The sequence below is a fragment of the Ammospiza caudacuta genome, chromosome 21 (genome assembly GCF_027887145.1).
Source record: "Ammospiza caudacuta isolate bAmmCau1 chromosome 21, bAmmCau1.pri, whole genome shotgun sequence".
Lineage (NCBI taxonomy): Eukaryota > Metazoa > Chordata > Aves > Passeriformes > Passerellidae > Ammospiza > Ammospiza caudacuta.
The window spans coordinates 2,294,419-2,309,099 of record NC_080613.1 but is presented as its reverse complement, the minus strand read 5'-3'; the positions used below and the strand labels follow the sequence as shown (position 1 = coordinate 2,309,099).

At 49.4% G+C, this 14,681-nt stretch overlaps 1 protein-coding gene across 1 annotated transcript in view; it reads left to right on the top strand.

Annotated features, from left to right (window-relative positions):
• Positions 1-8,048, top strand: part of NACC2 (NACC family member 2) — a 49,847-nt gene extending 41,799 nt beyond the window's left edge. Inside the window, exons 3-6 of the mRNA XM_058818394.1 lie at positions 2,070-2,237; positions 4,837-4,942; positions 5,313-5,410; positions 7,272-8,048. Coding sequence (XP_058674377.1) covers positions 2,070-2,237; positions 4,837-4,942; positions 5,313-5,410; positions 7,272-7,771 — 872 coding nt within the window. The 3' untranslated portion in view covers positions 7,772-8,048. The remainder of the gene's footprint in view (positions 1-2,069; positions 2,238-4,836; positions 4,943-5,312; positions 5,411-7,271) is intronic.
• The last annotated feature ends 6,633 nt before the right edge of the window (positions 8,049-14,681 follow it).

Below are 14,681 nucleotides of genomic sequence, written 5' to 3'. Positions count from 1 at the left end.
TTCTGCTAATGCTTGAATGGAAGCAAAGCCCCCCAAAATGATTCATGGCTGTTTTTTATAAGAGATTTATGGACAGTGAGCCAGCAGGACAGATGTAACCAAAATCCAGCAGTAGGTTGAGTTGTGCTTGGTCTTTTAGGCTGAATTTTAGTTTGGTTTTTGAAGTATGGTGCTGTTGGATATTGTGGGTGCTTTCGACCTGAGCCATTGGTTAAAGTAAAAATGAAGTATTAAGAATTCAATTTTTAATAATTTTTAATAGTTGCTAATATTTTAAATATTTTTAGTGATTTTTTAATAACCTGGGCAGAGCCCCCTGCTGAGGTGGGATTGTGTAGGTCACATATACAGCTCCTAGGGGTTGTGTATTTAATTTTACCTCTGAGTAAAATTTTGCCTCTGGGAGATGACTGAGGTGTCCCTTCCTGCCCTGGTGGCCCTGCCTTGCCAGGGAAGGACAGCAGAGCAGGACTGGCTCCCCCATACCCACTGTCCCTTTGGTTTTGGTTTATTTAAGCTGAAAATATCAGTATTTAATGGGATATGGTTTGCTTATCACTCTAAAAGCCTCAAAATAGGGGTGATCTTTGAGATTCTCCCTCAGTGGGAGCTGAGCCCCATCTCCAGCTGGGTCTGGGAATGCTGGGGATATTGCAGCTGGGAGTGTCAATGCACAGATTTCCCACTGGTGATGGGGCTGTGATGGCACAAAGAGTTTAAAACCACCCTGTGAGTTGTTCTGCTGCTGTTGGGTTGTATATCCCTGAGCAGGGACCACCCTCCTGCCATTCCAGAACCCCTCCTGCCATTCCTCAGGGCCAGAGGGAGCCATCCAGCCCATGTCCTGAGGGTGGGGATGCCCCAGAGCCTCCATGGGATGCCCCAGCCCAGCAGGGCACCGTGGCCATGTCCTACTTAGAACAGAACACTGCTCCCTTTGTCCCCGAGCCATCACCCTGGGTTACTGAGCACCAGCTCTGCAAAACTTGTTATTTTATCTGCAGGGAGGAAAAGTGAACCCAGAACTCGGGGATAATCACAGGGAAAGACACCTCTGGAGCAGGTTTTGAGTTCAGAAATGCTCCTTGCTGGGGTTTCTGCTCTCTCAGTGTGCATAGGTTTTGAGCACAGAGCTGGGTTGGGGTTTGTACGTGGCACTTGTCATGTTATCAAACAGTTTTGGGGGAAAAAGGTGGATCGTGGCAGAGCTGGGCTGCAGTTCAGCCCTGGGAATGTTCCCACCATGTTCTGAAGTTGATGTGCATGGTCAGCCCTCGTTGCTGTCAAAAATTGTCATTTTAAGCAATCTGGTGGTCTTGGACTGTAAATGTGCTTTAGAAACCAATCCCCTGTGTGCCCACAATGCCCAGGTTTGGAGGTGTTGGCAGGACAGCCCAGTATTTCAGCTTTTCCATGTTGCTGGTTGCTCCTGGGCAGTGCTGGGCTCTGGAGATGGTGCATCAGAGAGGGTTGGAAAAATCTGGTATTTTTGTTTTCAAGCTACCTCATAATAACATATTTTGCCTTTTTGATGGGGGCTTCTTTTGTTACTGAGAGGAAAAGCTGGCCTGCAGAGGCAGAGGAACAGAAGGTGGGCTGGAGGTGGCTGGTGGGTGCACAGAGAGGCTCTGGTGACCCTTCTCAGAGCAGAGGTGTCTGCAGGGTCTGGATTTTAACTTCAGCATGAAAAACCATCAAGGGAAGTAATGATGGAACTGCTGCAGGTGTTCATCAGTTCACTGTTTAGAAGCCCTGGTGAAATTCCTGCCACCCTCCTGGGATGTGTGGGGCTGCAGCTCTGCGTGCAGAGTGATGTCAGCTGAACAGAGCTGTCCATTTTCACAAATTATTGACCCAGGAGATGTTAAATCATAATTAGATTCTGAGGATCCCTTTCTGCAGAAGCTGAGGCTGCTGTGGAGGGGGAGACCAGGGGGTTTTCCCAAGTTTTCAGGTGTCACCTGCCCCGTGGGGGGAATATTTCCAATTGCTGCGTGAAGAAATCAAAGCCTGACCTCCTGTAGCATCATGACAGGTTATTTTAATGGTTTTCCCCTTCTGTTTTGCAGTGGCCCAGGAGAAGGCAGAGCAGATCCCCCTGGAGAACCGCTCGTGCGTGCTGATCCGGCGGGACCTGGTGGCGCTCCCTGCCAGCCTCATCAGCCAGATCGGCTATCGCTGCCACCCCAAGCTCTACTCCGAGGGGGACCCTGGCGAGAAACTCGAGCTCGTTGCAGGTAGATTTTCCTTGGAGTACCTTGGAATTTCCTTGGAATACCTCTGGGTTGCTGCTGTTCCCCTTCTGGAGCTGTGCTCTCCGTCTCGTGTGCCCTTGCTGTGTCTTTCTGGATTATTCGTCACCAAGCGTTTTTTGGAAAGTTCCGAGTTTCCTCTAATTTGCTGACAGAAAAATGTGTCATTAACAGGATTTATTCAATTGAATTAATTTAGCATTTTAATTGAATTCTGCAGCTTGTGTTCTTCCTGCTTGGTGTGGCTGCAGTGAGTGTGTTTTCATTTAGAATCACAGATCTAAAAGCCCAACAACCCCCACTCAAAAATTGCCACATTATAAGATTTACAAAGCAAGGGAGATAAAATCTGTGTCAATGAACAAGCTTTGAAAAACCTGTAAAATTTCTTTATAAATTTACTAAGTGGTCAAAAACTGCAGCAGGAGGAGAAGGAATTGGGTTTGATCCTTTCTTCTGTCTTTGTTTTCATTTTGGGGGGAATTTACAATATTGGGAGAATTTACTCCTTCTCTAGGAAAGATTTCTGGCCAGTGTGAGGTGGAAGAAGTTCTGTTTAGAGAACGTAGAGCTGGAGGAGTGAAACCAGGTGGCTGTGGCATCCCAGGCACACCCAGCACTGCACAGAAAGTGTTTAACTGGAGTGACCGGGTCGAATTCCAGTGATAATAATCATAATAATCATAATAATAATATTCTGCTTTTAGAAGTTCCCCCCAGCTTTACTTTGCAGTGGGCTGGCTGTGGGTTTTTCCCTTAGATGTGGCTGTGTGGGGATGACTGGGCAGGACATCCCAGACGTGCCCAGGTGGGGAGGTTTAATTGATCCCTGCAAAGCCCCAAAAGGGACATGTGGCAGCACAGTCCATCCAAATCAGTTCTTCTTCCCTTGCAGTCATTTCTCTCTTGGTGAGTAGCATGACTTCATTTTCATTCTGGAGACGGAATCAGGATTTCAGGGGATGCCCACAAAGGTTTGCAGCTGATGGAGGACAGGACTTTGATGGAAGGCAAAGCACAGCTTACAACCACAAGTATTTATTTTGGATCTGGAATATTCATCTTGTACCCATTTCCATTTAATGTGAGACTTCTTAAAACCATCAAGTGGTGCAGTTATTTTCACAGTGAGAGCTGCAAATTGGTTTGAGGCAACTCTGCTTGATTTACATTTTTCAATCTGGAAAAAAGCAGATTAATATCACTAACCGATAGTGGCTGCCTGGTTATTTTTCATTTATTAAAGTGAAGTTCCCCTCAGTGATGGCTGGTGTTTGCTCTGATGCCTTATCTCTTAAAATACAAAATAAACTCCCCTAATTCCTGTCTCAGACCTGGAGGGGGGGGCCTGATCCTGCTGTGAAAGTTTTCCTCAACTCTCCAAGTGGGAGTGTTTTCCTTTTGTTTCTGGTTTTTCATGCTATAGTTGATTCAGCAAACTCAAGCAGCCCTCTCTGAAAAAGGTCTTTAACAAGGCTTGCAGTCAGCACAGCACATCTGAGGGAGGGGCTGAGGCTGTTACTCAAAAAAAAAAAACCAACAAAACAAGACTAAAAAAACTCATTAGATGGAAGAGAATACAAAGAGGATTTCTGGTGACAGTGGCATGGCCAGAGATGCAGAGGGATGCTGGGTTCTGGGCAGGAGCAGGGTCCTGGGGTGCCCCTGGTGCAGCCAGGGGAGGTGCAGAGGGTCACCCCAGGGGCTGCATCCACAAGGTCAGGGACAATCTCTTCCCTGGAAATCCAGGAGGAGATGTTGCTGCTCCAGCAGATGTTTTATATCTCCAGAACAGAGTGTGTTCTGGATCCAGCTATGACCCATTATTTAATCTTAATTAAAAGCAAACACCAAAACCTTCTGCTTGAAAAATGGGATGACCTCTCCCTGGAAGCAGTGCTGATGCAGGAGCAGGCTGGTCTGTGAGCTGAGTAAAAAGGTTTGATATAAAACCTGCTCTAAAGTACTGCCAGACCTCTGGACATGTCCAGCTGCTTTGCACAGGGTTCCTTTTTCTTCCAGAAAACATCCTTAAAGGCAGCAGCTTCAAAGGCAGCAGTTGCTGTGCATTAGAAGGAAAATTCCCTGCTCACCAGAGGTACCAAGAGGTGATGGGCTGGGGTTTTGAAAGCAGTTAGATTCTGTAACCAAGTACCTCTTTCTGTGCTGGATGGGCTTTTTCTTTCATTTCCAACTCTGTGTTCTGCAGCCTTGCACTGGAGAAAAAAAAAAAAAAAAAAAAAAAAAAAAAAGAAAAGGCCAAATGGATTGGGGTTTTCTTGCTTCAGAAAAAATAAATAATCTGATCTGTACATATCAAATCACAGTGCAAGCCTTGCATGGTGTGCATTGGTGAGAAAATAGGAATCCTTTCATTTGATTCCCATAGACCTCCTGTCCGTACAGATAAAATTAGGAGTTGTTATTGCCTGGGACTCGCCAAGGCTCCAAGGATTTGTCAGGATTCTCCAGGAACCCCTCTGTCCTTGTTGCAGCAGGTGAAGAGGAGGAGCTGTGGGTGCCTCAGGGGTGGCTCTGTGGCTGTGTCAGGGGCTCATTTTGGATTTCCCTCTCCCCCTTGCAGGCTCAGGTGTTTACATCACCCGGGGGCAGCTGATGAATTGCCATTTATGTGCTGGTGTCAAACACAAGGTCCTGCTCAGACGTCTCCTGGCCACCTTCTTCGATCGGTACGTCCTGTCCTGTCCTGTCCCGTCCTGCTGCTCCTCGTGCTCTGCCAGGGCATCCCTTCCCTGCTCCTTCACCTCCAGGGGTTTAACCCTGGCTCAGGAGTGCCTCGTCCTCTGCACTCAGCTCTGTGCATTTTCTTAGTGATGCTTGAGGACTTTATTCCATTTCCATGCACATTTCCCACTCCTCACATGAAAATCCTGGTGATGCCTCCAGGGTCTGAAGGGAGGAGGGCAGGGAGTGGCTGTGCCCTGGTCCCCTCTCCCAGGATGTCCCTTATAAATATAAATATAAATATAAATAATGAATCAGAAAGCTGATTTATTATTTTATGATATATATTCTATTGTATCCTTTGCCTCCCCGCAGGAACACTCTTGCCAACAGCTGTGGAACTGGAATCAGGTCCTCCACGAGCGATCCCAGCAGGAAGCCCTTGGACAGCAGGGTCCTCAATGCAGTCAAATGTAAGGAGAGGGGTGTTCTGCTGCTGGGGTGGGACAGCATGGCCCAGCCCTGGGCAGGGAAGGGCACTCTGTTGTGTGGTAATGGTGGAATTAAGTTCTAGGAAAATCAATTTATTTTTTAGTTTACATCGTTGCCCAGAGAAGATGTGGGTGGGATCTGCTCTCCATCAGCCACTCCCCACTCAGTCACCTGTAGTGTTTTGGGACAGGAGTTGCTGGAGGAAACCCCAAAGGGTTCAGAAAGATCTGTTTGCCATGGGCTTCAACTGCAGTGAAAATCACTGTGTTCTCTCAGCCTGGCTGAATTCTGGGGAGTAAATCTATGTGTAAATATTACTGTGCTGGAGAACAAAACTCTTAAGCAGTTTTTCTCATTTAGTTTTTAAGATTTGGGAGAGAAATCTTTCCCCTCCCTAATTGTAAAGTGCAGGGGCCTTCCAGCTGCCCTGGCAGATCTGTGGCATCTGGGAGAAAGGGAGAAGAGGGCAGATGTTCAGTAAAGTGGTTGAACATGGCGGAGTCAGCTCCCTGTTGGCAGTTTTATCCTGGAGAGTCCCAACTCTGCACTTTGCAGCCCTGATCCTTCCTGAGAGGGGCTGGAAGGGCATTGCTGCTGTGTGCCAGGGTATGGGATGGGTTCCTCCTGCCTGGATTTGTCCCTGTGCAGGAGCTTTAGCTGACAGTTATTCACCATGGCAGTTCCTTGGATGCTGCCCCACAACATCAGGTGCTTGGCTCCTGCAGAGAGCAGGGCACGAGGGATTGCAGGGCTGCTGCAGCTCCCAGGGCATGTGCCAGCACTGGGATGGATGCTGGAGCAGCCAGGGCCACACAGGGATGGTGTGAGGAGAGGGACAGGCAGAGGACAATCCCTGGGGCAGCCCCTCAGCTCCGACATTTGCATTGCTGGGGGTTTAGGAGCCATTAACGGGGAGTTTGTGGGATCTTTTGTGTGTCCACCTCTGGTTTGGCCATCTCCTGTGGCTGTGGGGGTCCCCATGCAGTGAGGGCCCTGTGGTGGTGTTGGTAGGGGAAGAGATGAGAATCTTGACTCTGTGTTTCAGAAAGCTGATTTATTATCTTATGATATATATTATATTAAAATGATATATTAAAACTATACTAAAGAATAGAAGAAAAGATTTTGTCAGAAGGCTAGCAAGGAAAGGAAAGGAATGGAATGATAATAAAATCTTGTGACTGAGCGGAGAGTCCGAGACAGCCAGACTGTGATTGGCCATTAATTGAAAACAACCACATGAGACCAATCACAGATCACCCGTTGCATTCCACAGCAGCAGATAATTACTGTTCACATTTCATTTCTGAGGCCTCTCAGCTTCTCAGGGGAAAAGATCCTAGCAAAAGGATTTTTCATAAAACATATCTGCGACAGGGGCCATTCTGGGGTGTTCATACCTTCCTGGTTCTCCCTTTTTGTTCCTGATTGTCCCTTCTTGTTCATACCTTTTTGGTTGTTCCTCCTTGTTCGTACCTTCTTGGTTGTTCCTTCTTGTTCCTGGTTGTCCCTTCTTGTTCATACCTTTTTGGTTGTTCCTCCTTGTTCATACCTTCCTGGTTGTTCCTTCTTGTTCATACCTTCCTGGTTGTCCCTTCTTGTTCATACCTTCCTGGTTGTTCCTTCCTGGTTGTTCCTTCTTGTTCACACCTTCCTGGTTGTTCCTTCTTGTTCACACCTTCCTGGTTGTCCCCTCTTGTCCGTACCTTCCTGGTTGTCTCCAGCCGAGGAGCTCTGTCAGTGTGGAGAGCTCAGGCCCGTGGGTGAAGCCGTGCTCTGTCCAGGCTCCCCTTTGTGTCCCTGGCCCCGAAGGCTGAGCCCCGTGTCTCCCTGTCTTTGCAGTGTACTGTCAGAACTTTGCCCCGAGCTTTAAGGAGAGCGAGATGAACGTGATCGCGGCCGACATGTGCACCAACGCGCGGCGCGTGCGCAAGCGCTGGCTGCCCAAGATCAAGTCCATGCTGCCCGAGGGGATGGAGATGTACCGCAGCGTCATGGGCTCCTCCACAAACACTGTCCCCCTGGAGCCCGACTTCCAGCCCGGCGCGGCGCAGCCCTTCGAGCAGCGCATCTATGCAGAGAGGAGGAGCGAGGCGGGGACTATCGTAGCCCTGAGAACTAGCACGGTGAACGTGGAGCTCAGCAACGGGTCCAGCCAGTCCTTCGAGCAGGGCGAGGACGCCGAGGGCGGCGGCTCCGTCATCCAGGAGGCGGCTGCCACCGAGGCCGTGGCATCAGAAACCCAAAGCACCCCCCAACCCTTCGAGCAGGGCTCGGGCTCCTCCAGCCGGCCCGAGACCCCCGTGAGGAGACAGGATGGTACTTACGGAGGGACTTTATAGAGAGAGCAAACATTTCATCACCTATAAGGGATCTGTAATACTAAAGCTGCTTGCATGCATTACTAATATGAAACAAACAAAAAAAAATGTGATCAAGCCACTTACCTACTGAACTGCTACTGTTGCCTGAAAAAAATGTGATTTTTATTCTGCTTGTATTTAAAATTTATGAAGGAAATAATCGCATTCGTTATACTGTAAACGACTAGGTCTGTGGCGACCTACTTAAAAAAATATTGGGCTCCTTTTTTGATATTCCTGAGGTTAGTCTATAAGATTGTAGCTTTTTCTTTTTTTTTTTCCCTTTCCTTTCCTTTTTTTTTTTTTTTTTTTTTTTTTTTTTTTTTTTTTTTTTTGTTTGTTTTAAGAAGGGGAGGAGAAAAGCTAGCCACCCCCCACCCACCACCACCCCGTCATCACCCCATCCATCACTCAGCTCAGAAGTAAAGCCATCGTTAACCTTGTCCTCGAAGGAGAGTTTTGTCACTGACCAGGAAAGCGAGGCGTGTTCGGGTGCAGGTGCTGTGACTGGCCGCGTTTGTCTCGGGAAGGGCTCGAGCCAAGTGGGACGGGCTGGGGGAAATCGTGGCAGTGAAATCGTGGCCAGGCCCCTCTGGAGGCAGGGGGGGAGCCCTGGCCGTGGGTGCTGCTGTCCCAGGGAGGCTCCTCAGCCCCCTGGAGCAGGGATGGTGCTGTGGGAGTTCAGGCTGGCGCGTGTCGGGAGGACTGTGTGGGATTGCAGGTGGAGAGCCTGGCTGCCGTTGTGGTTGTGGTCTGGTTTTTGCCCAATGTGGCTGGGTTTGGGTTTGGGTTTGGGTTTGGTTTCTCTCTCCCTCCTCCCTTCCTCCCTCCCAGCCCCTCCTTTTCCTTTGCTTCTCCGTGTTGGCACCTTCACGTCCCCACTCGTGGGGGACAGGATCTGTCACCCCTCTGCACCCCAGGGCATGCAGGTCCTACTGGGAGGGGAGGAGCCCCCCGTCAGCATGTGAAGGGATTTAGGGAGGGATCTGAGCATGGAGAGCACGTTGTTCTTGCTCCAAAGGGCACGGAGTCTCTTGGTGCTGGCTCCTGGCAGCATCCGCACCAGAGGCAGAGCTCAGTGCGTGCAGAGCTCACCCTCTGCCCCTCCCTCCTCCCCTGAACAACCATGCTCTCACTATTTAATAATTTGGAATGTATTGGATGCAAAAATTAAAAGACAAAATGAGCTTTGAGCCCTTCTGTGAAGAGGTTTTGGGGAGGAGGAAGCTCTTTGCCTCCTGCTCACCCTCCCGTGTCCCTTCTGGGGAAAACCCGATGTGGAGTTATTTGTCTTTATTTTTCTTGTTGCAGGCTGATGTCCCCAGGCTGTGGTGGCTTTGGTGGCCTCGGGATGGGACTTGGGGGTGTCCCTGGAGCCTGATGGCAGCAGGTACCTCTCTGTCCCTCCCTTTCCAAACCCCAGAGTGAGCAGGGTCTGCCCAAGGGGACACTGCAGCTTCCCCCCAGTGCTGGGGGTCCCACGGGGATGGCACTGCTGGGGTGCCCCCAGGGGATGGGGACAGGGACATTACAGCCAAGTTTGGCTTTTTCCTTGTTTTTTCCTTTCCTTTTTTTAATGATGATTATTTTTACTGTGATTTAACGACCTGCTTTAATGACACTTGCAGCTTGTTCTCTAACACATTGGGGACGAGGAACAAGGTGCACAAAGAGTCACTTTTAGGCTGCTGTGGCTGTGCTCCTCTTTTCTTTCCTGCTTTGATTCCCTAATCCAGACAGCGCTTTGCTCAGGGTTTTCTTCCTTCTTTGTATTTCCATTGGGAAAGGGGGAGTGGGGAGAGGATAACCCAACTTTTGGCCATTTGTTTTGTTTTCTTTGATACTTGAAGCAGTTTTTTTTGCATCGTAATTAACGAGGCTGCCCAGCCTGTGCCACTGCTCCTGACACAACAATTCAGTCATGGGGGGGTCCTGCCCCACGCTGGGTTTTGGCACAGCTTTTTGGGGGGGACTGTGACGCCCCAGAGCAGGTTTTGGGGGCTGGTGCAGGTGCAGAGGTGTGGGATGCTTCCGAGAAGTGGGAATGGGCACGGCTCTATTTGCACTTTACCCACGTCACTGAACAAGCCCGGGGACCACGGGCTGAGCTCGGGGGCTTTGTCCCCAGCCATCCCTGGGGATGCAGCAATTCCTTGGCCCCGGGGACAGCTGCTGGAGGGCAGCTCAGCCAGCTTGGTGGGGCTCAGGTTTGGCTGAGGACCCTCCTGATCCCCGAATCTTTGGGTTTGCCAAAAGCTTGAGGCGAGCTGGGAGCGGCTCCGGGTGCCGGAGATCAAAAGTCGTCCCTTGTGTGTGTGTCTGTGTGCATATATATAAATATAAATATAGAGAGAAAAGATATTGCAGAGGATTCCTCCTCCTCCTCCTCCTTTTTTGGCACTTGCTGGGGGTGGGGAGCAGGCTGAGCCCCCCGGCTGGGGGCTGCACTTGGCTGGAGGGATTAATTCTGGACCAAACCTGTTCCCACACAGCCAGGGGGGCCACCGGGGGGGCAGCAGCAAAGTACTTGAATGGCTTAGGACAGAGAGTCTGGAGAGAGTCAAGTTGCACAGTGAAAATATATATTTTTATACCTAGCACAACTTCCTGTATATTTTGGCGTTTTTTCCTTTCTTTTTTTTTTTTTCTTTCATTTCCTTTTTTTTTTTTCTTCCTGATTTGGGTTTGTTTTATTAATTATTATTATTATTATTATTATTAGGAAGGCAAACTTCTAAAATGTGAAGGGCGTTGGGTTTTTCCTTATCTGGTAGATGAGGGCAAGCATTTTGCACTAATGTTTCCTGTGTGTGGAGGATTAATGATATGTTTGAAAATGTTATATGGTAATGATTGTATTCTTCCGAGAAAAAAAACAACAGAAAAAAAAGCAAAAAAAAAAAAAAATAACCCCTTAAAACTGAATGTAAGGTGAGAACAGAGCAGTCCATCGATTGTATGCGGCTTTCCTGAGTGCCTTAGAATTTTTTGATCATTTTTTTTCCAAGGAAAACAGATTAAGAAGATCAGATCATAACCGACTCCTTCCTCCTCTTTGTTTACGACACTATTTTAAATTCTAGAATTTTGGGGCTGCTTTATAATGTGAATAGGAAACTGCATTCATCTAGGTCTGACAGTGTAAAATCAGAGCATCAGTATTTATGGTATGTCTGCACCTTTATTCTTATGCTTGACTATTAGCAATATTACCTGTATATTCTATATCTAAAGTTATACCAAGCACCTTTAACGAGCGCAGAGTGTAAAAGCACCGCCCGAGTTCCCCGCAGCTGCCGTAGCGTAGGACCAGCTCCTCTCCTCCTCGTTAGCGCTAATTAATTAATTAATTAAACACCGCTTCGCACAGCCGAGGGGCTGCATGACCCTCCCTCCGCCACCCCCGCTGGCGCTCGGTGACACGGGGACATTGCCGGCCCTTCCCGGAGCTGCAGCGGCTCCCGGGGCCCGGAGCTCCGGGGGTCGGGCTGGGAACCGCGGGCTGGAGCCCCCAGCGCCCCAAAACTGGAACTGCCCGCGGGCTTTGGGGAGCGGAGCCCTCCGAGCTGTCCCGGGGCTGTCCTCGGGGCTGTCCCCATCCCTGTCCCCTGGGGCTGTCCCTAAGGCTGTCCCCCAGCCTTGTTCTCCAGGGCTGTCCCTGGGGGCTGTCCCCGTCCTTGTCCCCAGCCCTGTCCCCATGTGCATCCCCCGGCCCTGTCCCCATCCCTGTCCCCCGGGGCTGTCCCCAGGACTGTTCCTCGGGGCAGTCCCCATCTCTGTCCCCCAGGACTGTCCCCAGCCCTGTCCTCCATCCCTGTCCCCGGGGGTGTCCCCACCCTTGTCCCCCAGGACTGTCCCCATCCCTGTCCTCCAGGGCTGTCCCCAGGACTGTTCCTCGGGGCTGTCCCCCATCCCTATCCCCATCCCTGTCCCCATCCTTGTCCCCCTATCCTTGTCCCCCATCCTTGTCCCCCCATCCCTGTCCCCATCCTTGTCCCCCATCCTTGTCCCCATCCTTGTCCCCCCATTCCTGTCCCCATCCTTGTCCCCCCATCCTTGTCCCCCCATTCCTGTCCCCATCCTTGTCCCCCCATCCCTGTCCCCCTCCCTGTCCCCCATCCTTGTCCCCCCATTCTTGTCCCCATCCTTGTCCCCCCATCCTTGTCCCCATCCTTGTCCCCCTATCCTTGTGCCCCCATCCCTGTCCCCATCCCTGTCCCCATCCTTGTCCCCCCATCCTTGTCCCCCCATCCTTGTCCCCATCCCTGTCCCATCCCTGTCCCATCCCTGTCGCCCGGGGCTGTGCTCAGAGCTCTCGTTTTGCTGGCAATCGCTCGCTGCGAGCGGAGAAGGAGCCGTGGGAAGCCGGGATGAGCCCGGAGTGTCCCCAGAGTGTCCCCAGCTGTCCCCGCCGCCCCCCGTGGCCATCCCGGGACTCAACTGCTGTTCCAAGTGTTCCTGCTCTCCAAACCGTGCTGGGAGCGAGCGAGGGGGCGAGGGGGACACACTCACATTGGAAACCCCTCCACTCCTCCTCCTCCTCCTCCTCCTCCTCCTCCAGTTTCTTCCACTGTTTAAAAGCGTTTTGCACACACACTAAAATCAAAAAAAAAAAAAAAAGAGAAAAAAAATCGTGATTTTTATGTCAACGTTATAATAAATAAATTAAAAAAAAAAAAGCCAAAACTTGCAATACTATTTTTAGCAGACAAGAATAAAGAAAAAAAAAAGTAAATGAAATAATTAATAAATAATAAAAAAAACAACTGAGTATAAATGTATAAATATTTTTGACTTGAACATTTGGATGGCACTTGATTCAAATAGAACATTAATCCTTTGGACAGAATGTTTGGGGAAAAAAAAAGGACTTAAAGTACAAGGTTGTTTTTAAAGCGTCTTCATAGGGTATTAAGTAGTACTGTAATTCATGACTGTTAAAAATACTTTCTGTGCTGTAAGGAAATCTCACAGTACCACTGAATTATGTTCCTCAACTGTCTCAGCCACGAACGATGCTAGCTTCTTATTTTTTATTTTTATTTCATTTTATTTTTTACCGTGCATTATTCACTAGTATTTATGTGCTCTTACTCTGTATAGTTCAGACTGTTATTTTGTAGCCATGGCTGACACGATATATCAGTAACTAAAAAAAAAAGAGAGAGAAAACATGAAGACCCCCCCGCCCCGAGCTGGAACTGTGCTCATAGCTGTTTTCATATGATGAAAAAATCCATTTAAAAAAAAAACAAAACAAAAACAAAAAAAAAACCCCAACCCAATGTGATCATTAATTGTAAAACGCTTTGTAAAATTCACATTTACAAAATAATAAAGTAAATTACAATTAAAAGGTTTCCTTTGCTCTGGTTTCTGTCTTTCTGGGTGGTGGGCAGTGTTAAGCAGGGGGTTGTTAAAAGATGCTGAGGGGGCCCTGATGGCTCAGGCTCCACTTCAAGGTATGAAACAACGCCCAGATTTGGCCAGTTGAAGGGGTTTGCCCAAATTTTGGGATTTTGGAGTTCCCTGCATTGCCCTGGGCCTCACCTGATGTGGTTTTTGGGCATCTTTTGGCTTTTTTACCTGGACACATCACACACTCCCTCCCTCCACTTATAAAAACCAATAGTTGTTGTTATTATTACTTACAATTGAATTTGCAGCGCTCCCAAGTGAATCTGGGTCTTTTCCAGAGAGTGGGGCCGGGACTGGGGGATGCAGCAACAGCTGAAATCCTCCTGTGCCCTGCTCTGCTGTGAGCTCCCCTCCTGTGCCCTGGCGAAAATCCTTCCCCAGGCTCTGAGAACGGGCAGGAGGCTCCTGTCACCCCCCAGGGGACAGTGTGACGGAATTGCCAGGCCTCAGAGGTGCCCCATGGCCATGGGGCAGGGTGGGGATGCTCTGGGGGATGCTCTGGGGGATTCTCAGGGTGGTGTCCCAGGGGATGCTCTGGGGGTGTTCTGGGGATGTTTGGGAGATGCTATGGGGATGCTCTGGGAATGCTCTGGGGGTGTTCTGGGGATGCTCTGGAGATGTTTGGGGGATACTCAGGGGATGCTCTGGAGATGTTTGGGGGATACTCAGGGGATGCTCTGGGGATGCTCCAGGGGATGCTCTGGGGATGCCCCAGGGGATGCTCCGGGGATGTTTGAGGGATGCTCAGGGGATGCTCTGGAGATGTTTGAGGGATGCTCAGGGGATGCAGCAGCGCTGCCTGCCCTGCTCCAAGGGGAGGTACCCAGGCACCAGCAGGGCAGATGGAGCACCAGGAGCTCCAAGCAGCATCCCAGGCTCTGCCCAGGATGGGGCTGTCCTGGGGTTGTTGTTGTCTTTAGGATGAGGAGGGGGGAAAGGTTTCAAAGGCGGAGAGGGCTGGGGGTGTTGGTAATTCTCCTTTCTCAGAGTGGTAATTCTCCTCTCTCTAATCTTTACCCTTTTTTTACACCCCCCCCCAACCCAATTTGCCATAAAATTGCTGAGAAGCTGCATTTCCTCAGCTTAGCAAAATAGAAGTGCCCAAAACCACTTGCATTTGGGGTTTCATTTAATCTCATCTCACTGGGAAGGAAAAACACAGAAACTCGGATGCTTGGCGTGCGGCGCATTCCGCCGCGTTACATAAACCATTTCAAACTGATTTATTCTAAATGAGTTGTTATAATCAGAATTTTCCTTATGAGCAGCTTTCTTGCAAACGTCAGTATTTCAGGGGGGGAAGAAGAGAAAAAAAAAGAAAAAACCAAGCCCAAGCCCATCGTAGGCCCGCTCCAATATTTCAAACTGATTACTTCTAAACACCAGCGCTAAAATTAGGGCTTTGGTGTGCGGCATTGTCAGAGTGGGTGTATTATGATCTGCAGAGAGTATAAAAAGATAAATGAGTTAT